The following is a 21,602-nucleotide window of genomic DNA, read 5'->3' on the forward strand; positions in this document are numbered from 1 at the left end:
AAGGCAGTACCCTCTCTCATTTATTAAAGTAGGAAAGAGAGATCAGAATTCAATTTTGGCAGCATTTTCGTGTTCGATATAATACATGTAAAGCAGAAGTTAACAGCATATTCACAGCCAAATGGTTGCAGTACAACACAGAGATTAGAACTGGACATGGTGAAAGCCTTTAGCAGCAGCCACTGACATACAGAGCATGTTCCAGGTTTGTAGGGTTTTTTCTCCTCCTTTAAACATCCCTTGCATTTCCTGAGGCTTGTCTGCTTACCCAGCATTGGAAGGTACCTGGCTGTCAGAATGGATTTATAATTAGTCTGGGATAGCATTTTCAAAAGAATGTTAAGTCTCATGTTGAAGAGCAAAGTTAATCAGTTAGGACTTTCTTTCTGAAGACATTTAAGCAATTTGAATCAGGATAGATGCCTAAAGCTGCACCTACCTGCATTGTAGACACCTGCCTTTCTTTGAAAATCTGCTTCTCTGAAGTCTCTCAGGCTCCTCAGTGACTATTTCATTTAATGGAATGTGCTTCTAAATCATCTAAGTGATCTTTAAGACCTTATTTTTGTCAAAATGGTAGAAAGACATACAAAAAATGAGATAATAGAATTTCATTGGAAAGTATTAATATAGGTGAGGTTTTTAATTAAATAATACTCATCTTCTTCATCACCTAAATGAAAACAATAATTATGGGTGCTTTTCCATCTCATCATTCTTCTGTCCCCCAGTCAATGCTGGAAATGGGAATGAGAAACATAGAAAAATGAAAATTAGAAAGTTTTTGATTGCTAGACTTTCTTGACATCTGGGGAATAAATCAATTTCAAATTAAGATTAAAAAATAGGTTTGATAGAGCAAGCTGTTCTGGGAAGGAGTTCTCAATCAACTGTTGTAATAATTTTGGCCCATAAGATAAGTGGTAGGATTTACCCTCATCTGAATTATAAAGGGAAGCACTACTGCTTCTTTTACTGAAGTTAGTAATTTTCTTCAAAGAAAGGGCTGGTGGATATGTCACAGCTTATGGAGAATTGCTCTTAAATACATATATCCATTGGTTTAGATTTATTTCTCATACCTCTGAGTGAACATTACAAAAACTTTAGGTACCAGGAACTAGTTTACTAGTTCTGTAGGATTTCAATGTCCCCGGAAACTGGGATAGGTGAATTTATTAAGAGTAATATGTGTGCTCTTTAGATTTCCCTATAATTCAGTAGTCTTAAGAGTGTGTGGTCTCTTTTTTCTTCAACAAATTAACCGAAAGTCTACCATATATGTTTTTACCTAATAACATTTAAATTAAGGTCAGTATCTGCTATGCTTGTCTTTAACTCAATAGATATTTTTGACATCCTCACCTTAACAGCTCCATTTCTGGGGTTTCATTATGCTTTTTTTCTGGTTCATGTGTTCTCTATTCTAAATTGGCTTTGTGCCTCTCTTTTCCTATTTTCATTTTACGAAGCAATATATAAAATGTGACCTCAAGTTACCGATTTTCATGTTTCTCAGAGCAGCGCTTCACTGCTCTCTGCATACTCCATTGCCCTAATAGTTTAAGCTCTTTTTCCTGAAGACATGTATAAGCCCATCATTGTACCGTGCCCTAGGTTCAAAATTCTCCACGCATTGAAATTCAATCAGCAAGACACACTCATTGTGATTTATTCATAGCTTTAATTGATACGGTAGGAGTGGTCAAAAAGGGAACGATTTGCAGTCTGCCCTCTGTGCTACCCGTGTGGCATGGGATGAGTGTATTCATAGACCACTCCAAAGTGCCAATGCCTCACCTGTCCTGACCTGCAACGGTCATGAAAATGTCATGGGTTGTTATTGTATTTTCAGTAATGTTGCAGCTGACCTGATAATAATCACAGTATCACAGTATGTTTGGGATTGGAAGGGACCTCAAAAGATCATCTAGTCCAATCCTCCTGCTGGAGCAGGAACGCCTAGGTGAGGTCGCAAAGGAACATGTCCAGGTGGGTTTTGAATGTCTCCAGAGAAGGAGACTCCACAACCTCCCTGGGCAGCCTGTTCCAGTGCTCTGGCACCCTCACTGAGAAGAAGTTTTTTCTCAAAGATTGAGATAATACCAAATGGAAATTGTTTTCTCTAAAAGCCTTTAACAGATGCACATACAATGTGCATGTGCCAGTCCCATACCTAGCCCAACATCCTGTATGTGACTGTAGTGGATCTGTTTCCCAGAGATGCATAAGTCTCCAGTAGTCAATTTTTCTAATTTTTTTGTGATCTATTTTTAGCTGAGATCACTGACTGTATAAGCCTTAAGAGGCCCTGCAAGTTTTAGTCCCCTGAGCAGAACAAATTTCCGTTTCCAGGTGAGACAGCCGTGCTTAATATGAGTAATAAAAGGTGGGAAATAATATTACCTGGACAAGCAGAACTCTGTCGCCATTGCCACCATCTTTTTGCTGAACTTACCTTTTTGCAAGGATCTGTATGAGTTCTTTAAGCTCTTGTTTTATCACCAACTCATCGCAGCAGCTTCTTTTTGGTGCCTCCTGAAAGTTCTTCAGTAACAAATCAAAACCCACATGCTTCAGATTATAATTCAAACCTCGTGTTTCAGAATAAAGTTGAAAACCTGCTATTGTCAGCAATGATTTATGATTCTCAGTGCCATAAATCAGCTTCACTTCTCCTCATGGATCATATCTTCTAAGACTTCCAAGTGGTGGCTCTGCTGTGGCTATACTGCAACCCTTCCTTCTCTTTCTTGAGCTACAGAAATTTGAGTCTTTTTGAATAAATCTGCCTTTGATCCCGGTGAAGGCTTTGAAAGCAGCCCTGCTCAGGAAAGGTGTGTGCCACTGTTGTTGAAAGGATGTAACGAAAGGCTGATTTCCCTGCAACCACAGTCCATCTGGTTTAAGAAATTTATACTCCCTGCCTGTGCTTCTACTCTTTCTCCTGAGGAACCACTCATTCCCACTGTTCCCTTCTTGCCTAAGTTTGTAACTGCTGTGAGGCTGTGCTAAAAGCAAGATTTCAGTGGTCTGCCTTAGAAATAGCCCATTCTTTATGGTGGTGGGAACAACAGTTTGTCAAAGGCAGAAGTACTTCTGGTATTTCCTAACTTGTCAGTGCTTATATTTAAAAATCCTTGTATTCTTTCCACAAAGAACTGTTACGCATGGCATGGCATGGCATGGCGTTGTATGGTATGGTATGGTATGGTATGGTAATGGTATGGTAATGGTATGGTATGGTATAATTGGCATATGTTTCTAAAAGCTCTTTCCCTCTGAGCACTGTCCCTAGTGTGGAAACAAGAGGTGCATGCATTCTTAGGATTTAATTTGTTCCCTTTCTGGCCAGCGATTTTGCCTGTAGCAATAGCACAAGCTACATCCCTTCTTCTAAAGCGGTAGATGTTTCCTTTCAACCATGCAGCACCAGTTCTGAGCATTGCAGAACATAGTGGTGTTTTCCTTACCATTCTTCTTCACCTATGCATACCTTGAGAATGTGGGTAGATACATATCTGTTAAGGAGAAAATGACTGAACAGTCTGCAGAGCACTAACTTAGCCTGATGAGTTTGATCCATAAATGCATGATTCTTGTCAATAGAGCTACGCAGAAATGAGTTTTCATGAGTAAAAAGAGATTTGTTTTCGCTAAGTTTTCTTACATACTTCTCCTATAAGTAGACTGCCATTAGTAGATTAAAAAATAACTTTTGACTGCTTTGGCATTGTGTTTAAAATCTGTAGCTGTAGTTCTCTGTCATGCCTGTAGCTCAGTGCCAACTTCTTTAGGTTTACTTCAGCAAAGGAAAAGCAAATTGAGAAAGAAAAAAGAAATGTAAACCGAAGTGGGTGTTAACAGCACCTCTGTGGAGTCTACTTTACGGGTTTTATGGTAAAAAAAGTATTTACTGTAATTGTCTTTTGCTGTGGTGGGTATGAAACAGCCAGGACTGAGAAAGAAAACAGCATTCCTGGGGTCACTCAACAGCCTGAAAAACCATCCTACAACAGGTACAGGAACATTTGAACAATAACTGTCTCAGAGGGCACTTGGGGATGGCTAGTAATAGCCTCCAGAATACAAAAACAACTCCCACCTTCTCCAGACCACTGTTTCACTGGGAATTGTGCCCACTTGAGCAAGTACTGCATTTTGCACAATGTCTTAGAATATTTGAGAGTGAAGGCTCAAGCACTTGTGTTTTAGGCTGAATTTATAGATGAATTTCTATCTAATTTAGAGAATCTTCACCTATAGTACATGCTTTATATCTTGAATACTTCTGTCACTTCATCCCCTACTTAATTACTTTCATTCTTCCCTAATTGAGTTTAGGGAAATAACTTTGATAACTCAGACACCATCTGGCATGGGAATATAGATTTCACAAGAAGAAAGCAGCAGTATTATGCTTGAAGTTCAGCTATTTTTTTTCTCTTTTTTTAAAGAGAAATAGTCAAATACAGACATGAAAATATTGTCTTTTCACAATTTTCAAAGAAACATGCACCATACCAAACCTAGTGATGTATAACTACAGAGTGTACGTTAGAATTCCTCACGTATACTCATTCTGTTAAGTAAAATAAATAATAACTTGGCTGTAGCTATGTGATTGAGGCTTGAAATGAGGCTTATTTTCGCATCTTTTGTGTGCAGCTGATAAAAGCCAGTTGGTTAGATTAGATATACCTGGGCTGCTCGAGGCTGAGTTTGGAAGGCATGAATTGATGAAAATCCATTGCATAAGCATTTTACACTGGTTAATCCACAGAGCAGGATCAGCATCAGCCTATTACGAGGGATTACAGTCTGCACAGCCACACAGAGCATGAATATAGAATTTGCAGAAATTTCAAAATGAAGAAGGGAATTGGGGAATGCTGGGCTCTGAAATTAAGGCATTAAGGATCATCAGGACCTGATTAGGACCCAGATCCAAAATGCTTAAACAAGAGAAGCATAAAAATGGGACTAAAATCAAAGAGGGAAAAGGCACAGCTGTGAAATTAAATACATAGTAATTGATATCTAACAGATTTGCAGGTTTATGTTCTTGGCAGAGTTAAACTTCTGCTTTCTAAATGCTATAGAATGATGGAGTGGAATTAATATCACTTTACTTTCATCTGTCTGTTTTTTCCTGGAATATGGACACTTTTTTGACTGCCCAGTATGGAGGAGGAGAAAACCCTCTTATGTGTACTGGCATGATATCAGTGTAAATAACATGCTTTTCAGTACAAAACTTTGCCTGCAGAGCCATCTCAAGATAATTACAACAAAAATAAACAAAAAAACCCACAGTAATTCAAATGATTGATGATAAATACTTCTTAATTTTGTGTATTTATTTTGGTTTTTTGTGTATTTATATGGTTTAACAATGTTCTCTTGGAAGTTGTGCTGAAGATTACCACAGGGTATTTAGTGCTCCTTTAAATGCCCAGCAACACTTACGATTGTCTTTTTAAATGTTCTTCAGGCCAAATTGATGGCTGCACTCGAACTGTCACAAGCTTGTCACAAGTGCTGGCCCTTCCGTTTACCTGTCCCAGCTGCCATGTCTGCTGTTCCAGAATGTGCCCATCAGAGCAAGGCACGAGTCATTTGAACAGTTGCAATAAAAGAACTGGCATTGCTGGTTCAAAATATTTCTAAATCATAATTCACTATATCTAAATTTATAAGTTCTTAAGAGCTTTCTCTCCTGATTTTTTCACGGTAACAAGTCATGGGTGGTTTGTGTTTTTTTGCAAACGAAACAAGCAAAAAGCACTAATATTTTCTCATGTAATCCAAGAGTTGACTTTCCAATAAATACAAAATTTTGCAAGATTTTAAATACAATTTTAAGAACTGGAAATGCTGAACACAGGCAGCAAGTTCTTTGCTCACTCTTCTATCTTGTGTGCTTCTTAATGTTCCAAGTTGGAACAAGATTTAATGACTGTCACAAAACAGTAGAGTAGACTAGACTAGACTAGACGAGACTAGACTAGACTAGATCTATGTGGTCTTTAGATAAGTCTGGAATTTTACTTTCCCTGTTGATTGGATTCAGTCATTCAGGAAAAGAAAGAAAAGCATTGTCTTATTGAATTTACAATAAATATTTGTGTTCATCAAATAAGAAACTAAATCAGTTCCATAGAAGGTGCTAGTATAAGGTGCTAGTGTGAATTTTAAATTCAGACACGATGAAGTTACAGTTTCTCAAACAATGAAATGTTGTCTCTCAAAACATAAGAAATCACATTCAAATGTCCTGCCAAGTGGAATTTTACCGTAAGGGACAAAATATGTATTGTATAGTGGTAGAAATGTAGGATTTTCTTCAGAGGAGCACATGAAGTCAGAGCTGCTATAACTCAAGATCTGTACTATTTTAGTGATAGTTAAGACCAGAAGAAGGCATAATTTAAAAAGTAAACTTGATAGCAATACCACAATAAAGTATTCTTATTCTGTTGTCTTCCTCCATTTTTCGTGGGCAGATGGTCATAATTTAGAAGGGAGAAGCCATGTTTTCTTATTTGCTGTAAGGGTGTTTATTGCAGCAGCCTGTTCTCAGGGAAAAGAAGGGTGAAGTAAGCAATGTCACCCCTCACCATCATCCTGCATCAGTTCTTAACAGCCAGTTCCTGTGTCTAGATTTGTTCAAATGAGTACAGAATATGTAACTAAAAATAAGGGTTAAGGTCCTTCCGTTTTCCTGGAAGAAGATGGGAGCAGATGGGAAGGGGAGCTACTTCTTATATTGTGAGTATTGTGTGGGGGCTGGTTGGTTTGTTTGTTTGTTTGCTGTTGTTGTTTTTTCTTTACCTTGACCTTTAAAGGACTTTTACAGTTGCAACATTTTTTAATGTAGCTGGCCTATTGTGTTTTTCCATGTATGGTTGTTCTTTAGGCATAGAGTGTGTTGGTTTGGGGTTTTTTAATATGAAACCATTTTGGTCAAGTTCCCACCTATTCTGCCTAGACTTCAAGATAATAAAAGTTATTCCAAATGATAAACATTAATAAAACTATAATTACACTAATGGAGATTAATAAATATTTTAATGGAAGTCTATCAACAGAAATAAAGGGCAGACTGTTATTGACCACTATACACAACTCACTTACTCCTAAACACAAGAACTTTTGTAAATGCCTCCATCTTCATCTTTCCTTTACCCCAACATAAAAACTTGTCATAGACATCAATTATTTCATAGTGTGCATCACTGTAGGAAGCCTATGGCCATTGGCCCCGATCACAGGCTACCTAACAAAAGCACCATTAAAAATGCCACACTGTAGTGTTTCATTTGTACTTACTGAAGAGGTCTCCCACAGTATATTCTACTTCTGAGAGGAATTCCTGGAAGTATTGAAAATGTAGAAAACAAGAGTTCTACTTGAGAAAAAAAGAGAAGATATTTATTTAAATACATGTGGATCCTGTGAATACTGAGCACTGCTGCCCTGACTGAATAAAGCAACTTTATTTTAGAATAGAAAATAGGCATGTCAGTGGGGCTTAAGCTCAGTGTTGTTTTACACAAGAATAGGCATATTCTTTAGGATCCTAAACATACATTAAGATGTCTCTGTGCACTGGAGCAAAAATGTGAATTAGTCTCAAAGACATACCTCATCTATCACAAGACAAAATCTTAGTAGGCAGAACATCTAAGTCTTCCTGCCAGTTGATGATATTTAACCTTAATAAACTTGTGGCTGCTCAAAAAATGGAAATTTTCATTTGCTTGCTGCACAGGAAGCTGCAGCAGGTTTGTGATGGGGCACAGGGGATGTGGCCTAAATCCTGACCTACCACAGTACAGCACTGTGTACATTTGTGGTACAACATAAAAATGACGAACACCACCATGCTGCATGCATGCAGAATATCATGAAGTATTAGACCTATGCTTGTTTTCATCAAAGTCATTGAGTTTTGCCTTTGACTCATTTGAAATAGGATTACGTTTCTGATATGCTGTCTGCACTTCTGTAACAAAACAAGAATATCATAGAGTAATTTCCTCATGTTTTATAGGAAATCTAGGTCACTGATTGAAATGAAATCTGTATCTAACTGATAAGATATATCTGTTATAAAATCAATCTTGTACATACTTGTTCTATCTTTGTAGAATGACCATCTCTAATATATTAAAGCTAAATATTTTTGAAAAGGTAAATGTTAAGTAAGTTAATATATAAAAGAGGTTCCATATCACATGTCATTGGAGTCTGGACACCAAAACCAGATTATAGTCCTGGGGTAGATACCTGGCCACACTGAAGCTAATTCTGAAACCACTGTTGATTTCCATGAGATAAAGGTACTACCTTTGTTAGCAGAATTAGAGGTGTATTTTCTGGTTTGTTTGTTTGTTTGAATTTCTTACTCTCTTTTACATGTATTATGGGGTTTTAAGATTTTAAGTAGAAAAGTGTTATTTTATCAAACACTATATATTGGCCAACTGTAATTTTCAGTTCGAAAATGTGGGGAAAGTTAGCAAATGGGAAAATATATTTAGGATTCCACTGAACTGTATGGATAACTCATTGCTCTTTAATGTAGTTACAACTTTTGCAAATAATCAAACTAGTTGTCTTTAGCTAATTTGTGAACTGTTGTTCTAGATTTCTTTTTATGTTATGATTTGTTTTTGTACGTACTGTTTTAAAATGCTGTGTGTTTCATTTCTGATGTCACAGCTGTGATATGTAACCTGCCATCTCCATCGCTGCTGTGATTTTTTTCATCTCCAAGGTGTGTTGGAAAATTTGCTGTGTATAGTACATGACAATCTGTTATGACAGTTTTCTTCATGAGGAGGACAGGAAACTAACTCATGAGTTACTTTATCTCTTGTCATAAGTGAAGATAAACGTAATAACACTGATCAGCCTTCATGTGTTCTGAATGTGCAGTTATTTGCATTTTCCCATCACTGTTCTTCAGGACTGAAGTGGCTGAAATGACAAGTGCAGCAAATGAAAAATGCTGAGAAAGTCTGGGGAAAATAGAAGACTCAATACTGAAAGATATTAATAACTTATACACTGCTATGTCATCAGTGAAATAATGCTGGTGGTATTTCGTAACATCAAATTAACCTAGAATTATAAACTTGCAGTGTTTCTGTCTGCATATGTAATCTTCAGATGCATTTAGAAAGAAGAGAAATAATTGTTTTGAAAATTTGTTCTTTACTACTTGCCTTTATATGTATGTGCTAACATCTGTTGTTTGAAGATTCTTACAGATCTGGTTTCTAGTAAGGAAAAAATGATGTGGTGCAGAACTTGGGGGTTTTTTATTTGCTTACTTATTTATCCTTGAACAATCCTTGATGGTCAGTCAGTATTCAGACAATCTTCTTTTCCAGCAGCCTCAAGCAAAATACCAGTGCACGGTTCTCTGATGGCATCTCTGTGCCAAGGAAGATTAAGGGATATAACAAGCTTTGCAGCAGGTTTCAGCGACACCAGCCAGCCTGAACTAATACTGCAGCATTTCTGTATATTTGCTGAAAATCAACTTTTGAGTTCGCGTGTAACAATGCTACCAAGTGACTTCTAGCAATACACATAAATTTTGCTGTAGCTAAATTTTCAACTATCACTTAAGAGCCCAAATGCTGGCTTTCAGAGGGGCCGACCACTTGCATTCTCTTAGACCTCTGTCTTTCACCCATCTCCCATGTTTAACCAAAGCCAAGCTCAGCCTTTTGCTTTCCTATTCGGTGATGTCTGATAAAAAAGTATTAATGTCTGTTCATAGTAAGCCTGTGATGGACTCTTAAACCAAAGTGCTACAGGAGCTACATGGGGGCAAGTGGTTGTGTTTTGGATTCCATAAAGATCTTCCCAATTCCTTGCCACATTTCCATATCCCTAAAGCAAATGTGCTTATGAACTCCTCTGGTATTAAGCAGATGTGGGCATGCCATGTCTGTCATATATTTATGAAAACATAGGGAAGTGCAAACATAAATGTAATCTACACATTGTGTGTTCTTGATACTACAGTTAGCCAGAGGGGCATGGCTGTGACTGAGGACCAAGAATCACATTCAGGAAATGAAGTTCTGATCTAGAGAAAGTGAGATGAGAAAAAGCTAAACAGAAAACCACATAACAATACTCAATATTCCTTTGGAGGAGGGAGCCACATCTGAGGGTCATTAGGAAGTAATGAGCTGAATCTGTCCACTGGTGTTTTTGCATCTCTTTCAAGCTAACCAGGCTGTCTTGTCACAGAGCAGTTGGTACATGTTTTTCAGATTGAAAGAAAGCTTAGGTAAATTTTTTGAAGAATATGGAAAACTTCGTCTCATGTTATTCTTATTAGAGATGTTTTGCTTGAAATAAGTGGTTGCATTTTTACTGTTATGCAGGATTAGGACTGTTCTTTGCTCGAGCTTGTAGATGTCAGTATGTGTAAGTGCATTTCTTCTGAATGGTTGGCCTGATGAGGGTAAGGAAGGATGTGCAAAGCAGACTCTCTTGCCCAGGTTCCCCACATCCAAGTGCTGTACAATCAGGAAATGCATTATAGCATCCATTGTTGCTTCAGCAGGGAAAGTGTGCTTTACATATGCAAATACTGCTCAGAAGTTTAACTTAATAATTATCAGCTGGAGTCTCTATTGATGAGCAGCTGAGGCTAATCACCAGCAACAGAATCTGAATTAACTACTAGTAGGCTTTGATTGAGCATACTTGTCGCAAGCTTGTGGTTACTGTGGCAATTGTAGAAACCTGTAAGTATTTTTTTAATCTTTTCTAAGCTTATAGATATTTCTTTCTTGTACTTTTCTGTACTCTTAAAAAACACTGTAAAATGCTGTATTTTAGACTTTTCCTATCTCTTCCACGGTGTTTTACTGAGCAGGAGCCAACGTAGAAGAGGTTCAGTCTTTTACATCCCACTGCCATGGATGCTGGTCACAGGGCTGCATACAGATGCAGGGCGGCATTTGGGCACATGCTTTTACCTGAGGGAGCCGTGACCGCTGCCTGTTGTACCAGGGCCTCAGAAGTTACTTTAACACCAAGCTCACACCTCAACATAGAAAAATCTCTGGGCATGTAAGATATCCAAATGGTTAATGAAAAAAGAGATGCAGCTCCTCCATAGGAAATCTTCAAATTAACAGATCCTATTGTTTTCCCTCCCACTCCTACTGTATACCAGGGAAATTCAGCTGGCTACAAATACTTACCCTGCAGATATCATTCATATTCCTTTTCCTGTGTGCTTTATTATTCACATCACACTCCTACAGTCCCGCCGCAGCTTCCCTTCTAATTATTCCCTGCTTGCCCATTCCTGTGAATAACCAGTGGCATTCACCCACATTCTGCCATTTAAGGCAGTTAGTAGTCCATCCTACTGTGGGTTGGATTTCTCATTTTCCAGGAGGTGCCACAATTTATTTAAATGAATCCAGATTGTAACTCTGAAGATTTATAATTGGGTTGCACAAGGTTTCAGCTTGGGGGCACAGAGACCCACTAGGCAGTGGTTTGTCTCTTACTCCGTTGTGAAGGTGGGAGAGGGGAATGCTTCAGGGAAGAGGCAACTGGGGTGGCTCAAACCGGCTCCACAGACTGCTTGAACTGAGCTGGATGCTTTTCACTGCAGGAGGTAAGAAGTGTTGTGTGACCCTTTGGGTCAAGCTAAGCTGTGGGTATGGTGACCTCTAACTGAACACTGATAATGTCTGCGACTGATCTAAAAGGAGTCATTTATTTGTGCCCCCAAGTGATCACTGCTAATTATGATGTGGTTGCTTGTGACAAAGAGTCATTGCTAAGTGATGGCTGGTCATCAGCTCTGTGGAGAAGAAGTGCTTCCACCAAAAATACTATAGGCAGCACCTCTGAGCCTGGATGGGGTGGTTGAGGACAGAAGAGGTATTGGCCCTCTTCTCCTGTTACAGGATTCCCTGCCAGATACTCACTTGTAGAGCATTGTTGTAGGAGTTTACCCTGCAATACCCATTTGGTGTCTGAACATTTCAGTCTTCTGAGCTGTCACATTGGCAGTCTCTACCTGCATGCAAAGCTTCTGAAAGGAAAGAGAATATCCCTCTAGCTTTGTGGAGAGCTTCTTTTTCCCTACTTTGTCCCTCCCTTCCCGAACTGCTACAGAAGCTTAGCCAAAAAATCAGTATCTTTACAGGAATGGGGCTTGGAGAAAATAACAATTCATCAAGAGCACAGATGGCTTATTTAGAACCTAATAGGTATTAAAACATTATTTTCCCCAAGCTTTACTCCTGATATTGATAACGTGTTATCTTTGCCAAGTTCCTCTCTTGATAACATGTTATCTTCGTCAAGCCAAGTCACTGATAAAATCTTATTTTCACTCAGTGCTTACTCTGATAAGACATTATTTTCTTGCATCTCTACTCCCAGTGGAAAGGGGGGAAATGTTATTTTTAGTCCTTTTCTTGAAGAGGGATACATTTTGCCAAGGCAATGCACAACAGGGAAAGCAAGAATCAGAAGACGATGGAAGAAAAGAAAAAAAAAGAAGTAATTGTATTCTAGACAAGGGAATGAACAATTCATTTAAAGACATGCAAGCTCTTGTTTTAAATTTGTGAGTAAGCGAACACTCTTAACAACAGCTAATAAGCTAATATTTCATTTGAAAAAGCAAACTATTAAAAAGAGACACATCCATTTTCAGAAAAGATGTATGATATTACATTTTCTTTCCCTCTTTGTTCCTGCATTCTGTTGCTATATGCTTTTTCTTTACCTAGTCTTTTACTGTTTGCCATCCCTATTATCCCTATTAGGTGTACCAAAATTACATACACTCAGCCAACACATAAACAGCCCTGCATCTCTGCAACGTGATGCCATTATTGACAGTACAATTACAAACTCTTTCCGAGACACAACAACTTCCTCACTTTGTGTTCAGAGCAAATGCAGCAATGTGGTGAGTGGTTCTTAAACCATTCCGTTTAGTTAATTAAAGAGACTGGAAGGTGTGTCATGAACGAGGCAGGAGAGCATGGAAAGAAGGGGGACAGCTTTGTAGTTTATGAAGTCAAATCTGCCCTGGTAAATTGTTTCTGTCTCTATCAATGAGTTCATTACATGATATTCATAAAACAAAGCTATTACAAGGGACTTCTAACTATATTTTTTTTCCTCATTTTCTGGGTTTCCAGCTTGCCAACTCTTGCATTACAGGAATGTTAAGCATATGCAGTTATATATGCAAGAGATGAAGTCTGTTCTCTGAACAAATAAAGTGCAAAATAGGTGCTTATTTGTTGAAAAAACTACATCAGAACCATTTCAATTGTGAATCCAAAACTGATCTTTTCTTTTGGTCTTGATGACTTCAAACTTCTCTGCCCTGCCTTTAAATACAGACTGATAGTATCACCTTTCCCTCAAATGACTTCGGAAAATAAGTCACTGATCCCTGTGCCACATTCAAGAATTCTAATGATAAGCATCATAGATCAATGAGGGAATAAATAAATCTTTTCTCAGAGGATGGCATGAGTGGTCCCAAACTGAATGATGAGATGAAGCAAGCTACTGAACATCTGTAAGCACCATCCATCCTGTGCACACAGTGGTGCCAAGGCTCTTTGGAAACGAAGTGGTGATCATGCAATTAATGATCCTGTTATCAGGCATAAGGGAATGGCAGCAAAGACTGGACAAGGAGACTGTGATTCTCACATTTCCAAACTTCTGAGTGTTTGAATTTTGTGGTGGGCTGATCCTGGGTGGATGCCAGGTGCCCTCCAAAGCTGCTCTATCTCTCCCGGCCTCAACTGTAGAGGGGAGAGAAAATATGACGAAAGGCTTATGGGTCTAGATAAGGACAGGGAGAGATCACTCACCAGTTACTGTCATGGGCAAATCAGACTCAACTTAGGGAAATTAATTTAATTTATTACCGATCAAACCAGAGTGACAAATAAAAACAAATCTTAAAACACCTTCCCCCCACCCCTACCTTCTCCCCAGGCTCAACTTCACTCCCAAATTCTCTTACCTCCTCCCCATGAGTGGCGTGTGGGGATGAGGAATGGGGGTTGTGGTCAGTTCATCACACGTTGTCTCTCCTGCTCCTTCCTTCTCGCACTCCTCCCCTGCTCCAGCATGGGGTCCCTCCCCCAGGAGGCAGGCCTCCATGAACTTCTCCAGTGTGGGTCCTTCCCATGGGCTGCAGTTCTTCAGGAACAGGCTGCTCCAGCCTGTGTCCCCCACAGGGTCACCAGTCCTGCCAGCAAACCTGTTCCAGCCCGAGCTTCTCTCTCCATGGGGCCACAGGTGCTGCCAAGAGCCTGCTCCAGCATGGGCTTCCCATGGGGTCACAGCCTCCTTTGGGCATCCACCTGCTCTGGTGTGGGGTCCTCCCCAGACTGCAGGTGGATCTCTGCTCCACCATGGACCTCCATGGGTTGCAGGGGACAGCGGCCTCACCATGGTCTGCACCACGGGCTGCAGAGGAATCTCTGCTCTGGTGCCTGGAGCAGCTTCTCCTTCTCTGACCTTGGTGTCTACAGAGTTGTTGCTCTCACATATTCTCACTTCTCTCTCCCAGCTGGTGTTGTGCAGCAGCTTTTTCCTCTTCTGAACTATGTTACCCCAGAGGTGCTTTTCCATATCCACTGATTGTAGAGGGCTATTTTGTTCAAGGAAAGGACAGTGGGAAGGCATCTCCCTGTATGACCAGCAGACAATAATGTGATGCTTTAATTAAGGCTGGCCTGCAGTAGAATTGAATGGTTCAAGTTTGAGTTCAGTAAAACATGCTAGCATGGGCTCAAGTACCATTAGCAGCAGTGGAAGTGAACACAGACTTAGCACTTAAAGGATAAGCTGCAGTGCCCAAGTGCAGTTACTATTGCCTAAGTCCAAGGCTGATGGTCGATTGGCATCTTGTATGGAAACAGTCTCTTCTTACTCATGAACAAGTAATTTAGCACATATGTTGTCTGTGCCAAATCCAGAGAAGGGTTTGTGCTTAATACTGATGGGAGCAGCATCTCTGTTAGACCTGAGGAAACTTGCGTGGGCAGTATGGACAGCCGTGGTTGTAATTTCTTGTGCAGTCTCTGTCTAGTGAAGATCAGCCTTCAGTGTTCTTACTGTGACATCTTTCAATGGCACGACTTTCTACCACTGAAACTTGGAACCATAAGCTCATAATTCCCTCACATCAAAGTAGAATGAAGTTCTGCCTTCACAGATCTGGAGTAAATTGCTTAGACTATATTCCACTATTAAGTTGGTTATCTGGGCAAGGTTTTGTACTTCCAGCTGAGATCACACTGCTATGATTCACAAAAAGGCGCTGGAGAAAAAAATGCCTTGGTGAGTATGAGAATAGGCACCTTGGGATGCCTTAGCACCTACTCGTGGAGGCATGTATGTTGTAGTACCAAATTGTTAACAAAAAGGACTTCATTTATAGCTGCCCATATAACCGATACCTACCAGAGCATCCAGCTGAGCAGAAGTGCATAGAGTACTAAGCTGTTAGATGATTAAAGCTGAGCTAGAGCTCCAGAAGAAAAGGGATAGTTTATCTGCTTACATAAAGCTTTTATGTCTCCATAGTCCTGACTGCAGTCTTCTTATTTTTCTTTTCCCTTAGGGTCCATGGGGTTCTCTACAATGGTTTTCAAGGGAAAAAAAGTAATTATGGAATGAACTTCAAATGATTTTGCTCGTGGCCTTAACAGGGGGAAATCCATGAGGGTGGTTGCCTGCTATCCCACTTCTTTCTACAGAATGTTGGCTTTTGGTTAAAATTGTTATACTGCTAGTCCTCAAAGGGTGCAATGATAATATGAATTTTCAACTGTGAACAAATGTGAAATGGAGGAGTGGTGTTTTCTTGTATCTCTAGTCAGACAGACTGAAACATTATCTGTGAGCGGCATAACTTCCTCTTATCTCAGAGGCAGCCTAGAGTTCACTAATCATCAGTTAATTCATTACAAAGGCGTTACATGCCATTAGGCAGGGGATGAATAATAGCTAAACCACATAGAAACCTCTAGACCTTGTGAAGATGCCAAAAACCAAGTAGTTTGCACTTAAGATAGCGAAAGAAATGTAAAAAATTATAGAAAAGGATCCCACAACGTGCTTCATAAATTTGCCTGCCTCAGTTAGTTCCTAACAAAATTTTAAGCATTTGAGTTCAGATCAGGGTCATCTGAGCAACTCAAGGTCCCTGCTTCTGCATTCGTCTTATCCTCTGAATGAGGGTGAATTTTTCCTTCCTACACTATGCTTCTTTCTCCCTTATCCAGCCCTGCAGTTAACCTTTGGCTAAACTTTGTTTCTCTGTAGCTCTTTCCCCAGCAAGCTTCTACCACCACTTGGTCCTTTCCTAGACTGTTACCTTTCCAAGTCTGGTAACTACAAAACTAGGAACTTCGTGTTAATGCTTATCCTTTCTGTTTTTATGCAAGAAAATTCTACTGCTTCAGTCCCTCTCATTTCAAATAAGCTATGCTGGATTGCTTTTTGTAGGCGTTATTTCTTCCAGTGTCTTAAGGTGCTCTGTTTAAGTAAGGCGTAATGAAATCTCTTGCCTTAAACATAGGTGAGTTGAGATATGCAGAAGCATTCAATAATCCGTAGAATTAATAACTTGCATATTGTCAAGTTTTCTGAATTGTTTGACCTACTGTAATGATAAGTCATTGACTGCTGGCAACCATCATGTAATTATTCAGGTTTGTGTTTGGGTTTTGTTTGTGAAATTGTGGAATTTTGTAGGTCATTTTTATTTCTTTGGTATTAGCACATAAAGTCTGAAGTCAAGACCTGACACAGAACAAAAAATATTAAATCTGAGACTGACAGGGCTCAAAAATAGAGCAATAACCCCAAATGAAGAATAAAAAAATAATAGCTTTAGTATTATTTATTGCACCATTCAAAAGTGTACTACCTGCTTCAGAGCACAGCAATGTTCTTTACAGTTGTTCCCTGGGACATCTTTTGTCCCAAAGTCACACAGACCTCGTTATGTGTTATGTTGGTTTATTTTGATTTAGATTAGATAAAAAGTGCCTAGACATTAGCTCAGAGCACTCTGCCAGTTACTTAGAACTATAAAACTCAAGTGCAATGCAGTTTAACTCCTCTACCAAGCAGCTACACACAATCAGAGAACAAGCAATGAGCAGTTCTTTGTAGCAGGGAGATAGTTTTGAGTCAGAGGATGAGAAATGTGCTTGTTAAAGAAAACTGCTAAACAAAAACTACATGGTTTCTCTTTTCTAAACCACTCAAGCTGATGTTTGATAAAGCCAAAGGGACTCTCTATTATTAAATAGCAAACATTTATTTTCATGCATGCAGTTAGAAAGATATTTCAGAGAAATACCTTTAGTATAAGATACCCAGGTATCTCTACTGATAATTATGACACCATGGATAATTCTCACTGTCTTTTTTGCGTTGTTTCAATTTGATTTCAATTGAACATTTTTGTACAGTAGTTTTGCAGCACCTTTGCAGCATTTGTACTCTGTGTATATATAGAGAGCTTTATTGAAATTATATGAAAATACGTCTCCTTTGAAAACACATCAACTGCATCCTTATTTGCTTCCTTAAAATTCAGTAGCAATAATGGACCGGGAAGTGATGGTAGAATGTGGCGCAATTGACCTTTGTTTTAGGTTAATTTATCTTTTTTATACTTTAGATCATTTTTAATGCTGTTTTGAACAAGTAAGATAGATACGTTTTGAAAACGTGAAAACAAAGTGTTTTGTATTTATGGGATATAACTTTTCAGTTGAAGGTGTTGAACTCAACTGTTATTTGTGTTTTGTTTTGTCGTTTGTGTTTTTTTTTTAACTCCCTTGTTGTCTTTTTCAGCCAGGATACTTCCCAGAATTTGACCCACATGTGTATTGAATATTTTTGTCCTTCTGAACCTCTTATTTCTCAGCAATCATTTAATACTGTGTTGCTGAATACATACCAGCTGCTCTTCACATGTGAATCAGCTGGGGCTACTGTTTGGCACAAGATGGTAACCAAAATGCTTGGCTGTGGAGGAAGTGGGGAATAGGAAAATTATTTTGTCTTGCATACATTTCTAAAATACATTTAACTCTATATTAATTGTTTTTGAATGAAATCCTCCTGTTCTTGACTGTCTTCCCAGTCTAGGGACTGGCAGGAAGCCCTACCCAGAACAAAAGAAACACATGCTTATCTTTTAGTGTGGTTTTAAAATTAATAAGACTGGTAGCTCACAGAGCTTCAGCCTTTGTCCAAGTCTACCACACGCTTAAGCATTGCCTTCAAGTGCCAAGTCTGCATAAAACGCAGCTGTATTTCGAACACGTCCCTGCCTCGTGATGCTGACACTAAAGGAAAACGCAACTTGGAGTGTATTCTGACGGGAGCGTTTCGTTTCCCTGTCTTGCAGATGGGAAGCCGGTGTCGCTGTCTCCGCTTGAATCCCAGCCCCACAGCCCTCGGTACGCGGCCTCGAGCCAGCGGGAGAGCCTGGAGATCCGCGTGCGGGAGGTGGAGGAGGAGAACCGCGTCCTGCGCAAGCAGCTCAGCCTGGCGCAGGGCCGCGGCCTCGCGCACCGCCGCGGCAACCACTCCAGAACATACTCCATGGAGGAGGGGACGGGCGACAGCGAGAGCCTGCGCGCTGGCATCGTGGCAGGGAACAGCTCCGAGTGCGGGCAGCAGCCAGCAGTGGAAAAATGTGAGGTAAATAAACAAAAGGAACCTGCCAGAAATGAACTTGGATAGATTTTATCCTTTAGAGACATTGGAGATCCCCATCTCCTTCCCTCTGGAACTTTCTGTTCAGAAACCAGCTTCTTAAAGGACTTCATGGGTGCAGCTCTTCAGATGACTTTGAATTATTGTTTTTTAAAAAACTTTAGAACATTTAATCATCTGAATATCTTTTGAGATATTATTTGATCAGAGTTTTTGGTCTTTGTGTCCCCAAACCTGGTGTGAAAATCAAAGCCTTGTTCCAAGCTGACTTCAGTGCAGCTGTTCTGATAAAGACCTGTGGCAAGCTGACCCCGTGTGTTTCTAAATTAAATGAAAGCGTCACAGTGCTTTGAAAAGCCTTATTCCTTTGTTTGTGCATCTGTACTAGAACAGTTCAGGGTTTACCATTAATTAAATTGTGGCTTATAGAGCCAGCCTGTGCTTTTGAGTCACGTTCAGGAGTATGTCTGGATGCTACTGTGGAACCACCTGCTTTGTGTGAGCTGTGCTCCAGAGCTGTGGTTAGCTGCAGGGAAAAGGAGATCTGTTTCTAAGAAGGTTTTAAGGGGATGTTTTGTTTGGTTTTCCCCATTTTATGCCAGTAGTCATAGCTGGATGTCATCCAGCTATTTAGTTGTGAGATATCTGAATGATGACAGTTCCAAATATGGATAGATCCAAACCAGAAAGACTTGCTTAAAGGCCTTGTGCCAATGCAGCTGAAGATAACAAAAATAATTCCTCCATTTATTTCTACAAAGAGGGTAGTACCGTATCACCTTTTATCTTGCTTTCTGCCACTAGGAAGATAAAAGTTGAAAGAAAATAAGTGGGAGAAAAAAAGGAGGCCTAATTGTCTCTCCAGATAAAGTCTATTTAATGGGCAAATATCAAATATCATTTAAAAATGAATTATTGCTTTCCAGTTGGACATCTTTGTCTGTCAGTGTGGAAGAAGGAACCAACATTATTTTAAGGAGAGGGAAAAGGAGGAGTGTGTTTTTCATTTTCCCTCTTCCCAGTAATGAGGGTCTGATTTTCCTGTCTGTAAGCATTTTGGCATTTCTTTTAATAAGGGAAGGTTCAGGCCATCAATAAGCAAACCTCACTTCGCCTTTATTATCATGCCAAGCAGTGATGAGCTGAATCTCAGATCTTGGTTGTTCAATGTACCAACCAATTTGGGACACAAAAATAGCAGCTTAAAGGAGGAATAGTTTAAGTGGCCCTTCAGTTTATAGTGTGTTTTGCCAATGAATTTACTTGCTCAGTGAGGTTTAGCATTGTGCTGGAGGCAGTGGTTATATAAAATACGAAAACTTACTTCATTTGCTAACCCCGTATCTCACCACACACTATTTTGATAACGAAATAGCTTTTTCTTCTTTTTCTTAAGGAATTCACTCAGTAATTCAGTAACAGTAATGGAAGTTAAAATTAAACTTCCTTATTATCAGATTTGCCAGAGGTCTCATCGCTTATCCTATTACTGTAGATTCTGGTTCCATGTTTGTGTGAATGCTGTCTTGACTGCGTTCACTCTCTGTTTTCAGTGTTTCAGCAGTGTAAACTAAATCTGTTTTAGCCTCTGACCCTGGAATATATCACAGCAAGAGTCAACAACTTGGGTAAAAAGAAACAAGAGTCCCGGGAAGAAGACTGGAGCTCTGCGGGAGACAAAGAGAGCTAGGAGTAGGTTGTTTATTTCATTGAGGCAGTTCTTTGAGATTTACTGAAGATGACATTTCAAAATCTAATTTGGGATGGTCTTTAGCAATGATTAAAACATTTGAAAATGCAGTTACAACAAATGAACATTAAATATCTGATAAAGCATAATCTGTGTGGTAATAATTGTGATCTGTATGAAAAAATAATGGATTTGTTGCATTCCAGCCACCGCTTTCTACTCTATTGCATCGCAGGAGAGCTCTTCTGATATTATAAATTGGACCAGCATTTTTTATTATATTTTCACCTTGTGCCTCCATAAGCCCAGCATTTAGTTTGAATTAAGTGTGCGTTTATAAATATTTTTGAAAGATAATATATATTAGAGAATGGTTAATTAGCAGTATAGCATTCAGTAGGTTAGCAGAGTACTTAACATTTGAAGCATTTTTACAGGCGTATTTGTATTGCTGCTATTTTCAATAGTTTTGCTCGATAGGCTTAAGCAGGTAGTGGTCCACAAAGAACAAGCCCCCACCAACTTAAGCAGTGTAAAACACAGGAAAACCAGATATTACCTGCCTTTGGGAAATATTTGTAACATATTTACACTTTTGTAACAAGCTTTTAGTATCTCTTAACCACATTCAACAATTACTTATGAAGGATTAGGTATCTGCAACGAAAGGCCTGGCTAGTACTACTGGAAAATTAGTGAAGTATGAAATGCTTTACCAAAGATTATTTTTAGCCATACGAACTAATTAGAGTTTGTTAAGCTCATTATTTCACCATTCCAGAAAGTAGCCTGAGGAAGAAAAAAAATAACATCTGTTTATGTAGGCACTTTATACTCCTCATCAGTGTGGGATCTAAGGCCCAGTTCTTCATGTGTTTTTAGATATTTTCTTCCCATTAACATTGACCCAGAATGATCTTAGATGAAATACTGCTTTCAGAAACAGTTTTTTCCTGGTCTGTAGAGGCTGAAGTAATAGTTTCTAAACCATGTTAGCATGCACTTTGGATTATTTAACTCCCTTTCCTAAAGAAGCTTAACTTCCTTAAATGCCCTCCAGTACCTGGGCCTGAGTGTTCCCTAAACTATTTAAAATCAAAAATAGTTTTCTTTGTGTCCCTGATCCCCA

At 39.2% G+C, this 21,602-nt stretch overlaps 1 protein-coding gene across 3 annotated transcripts in view; it reads left to right on the forward strand.

Moving 5' to 3' along the window:
- The window catches only part of LARGE1 (LARGE xylosyl- and glucuronyltransferase 1), a gene marked incomplete at both ends in the record, with an annotated part of 199,152 nt that overhangs the window by 37,207 nt on the left and 140,343 nt on the right, over positions 1-21,602 (forward strand). For all 3 annotated transcript variants that reach the window (XM_080359314.1, XM_080359315.1, XM_080359316.1), the window contains one exon: positions 18,473-18,768. In XM_080359314.1, coding sequence (XP_080215440.1) covers positions 18,473-18,768 — 296 coding nt within the window. The remainder of the gene's footprint in view (positions 1-18,472; positions 18,769-21,602) is intronic.

Source organism: Nesoenas mayeri (assembly GCF_963082525.1).
Source record: "Nesoenas mayeri genome assembly, chromosome: 1".
Lineage (NCBI taxonomy): Eukaryota > Metazoa > Chordata > Aves > Columbiformes > Columbidae > Nesoenas > Nesoenas mayeri.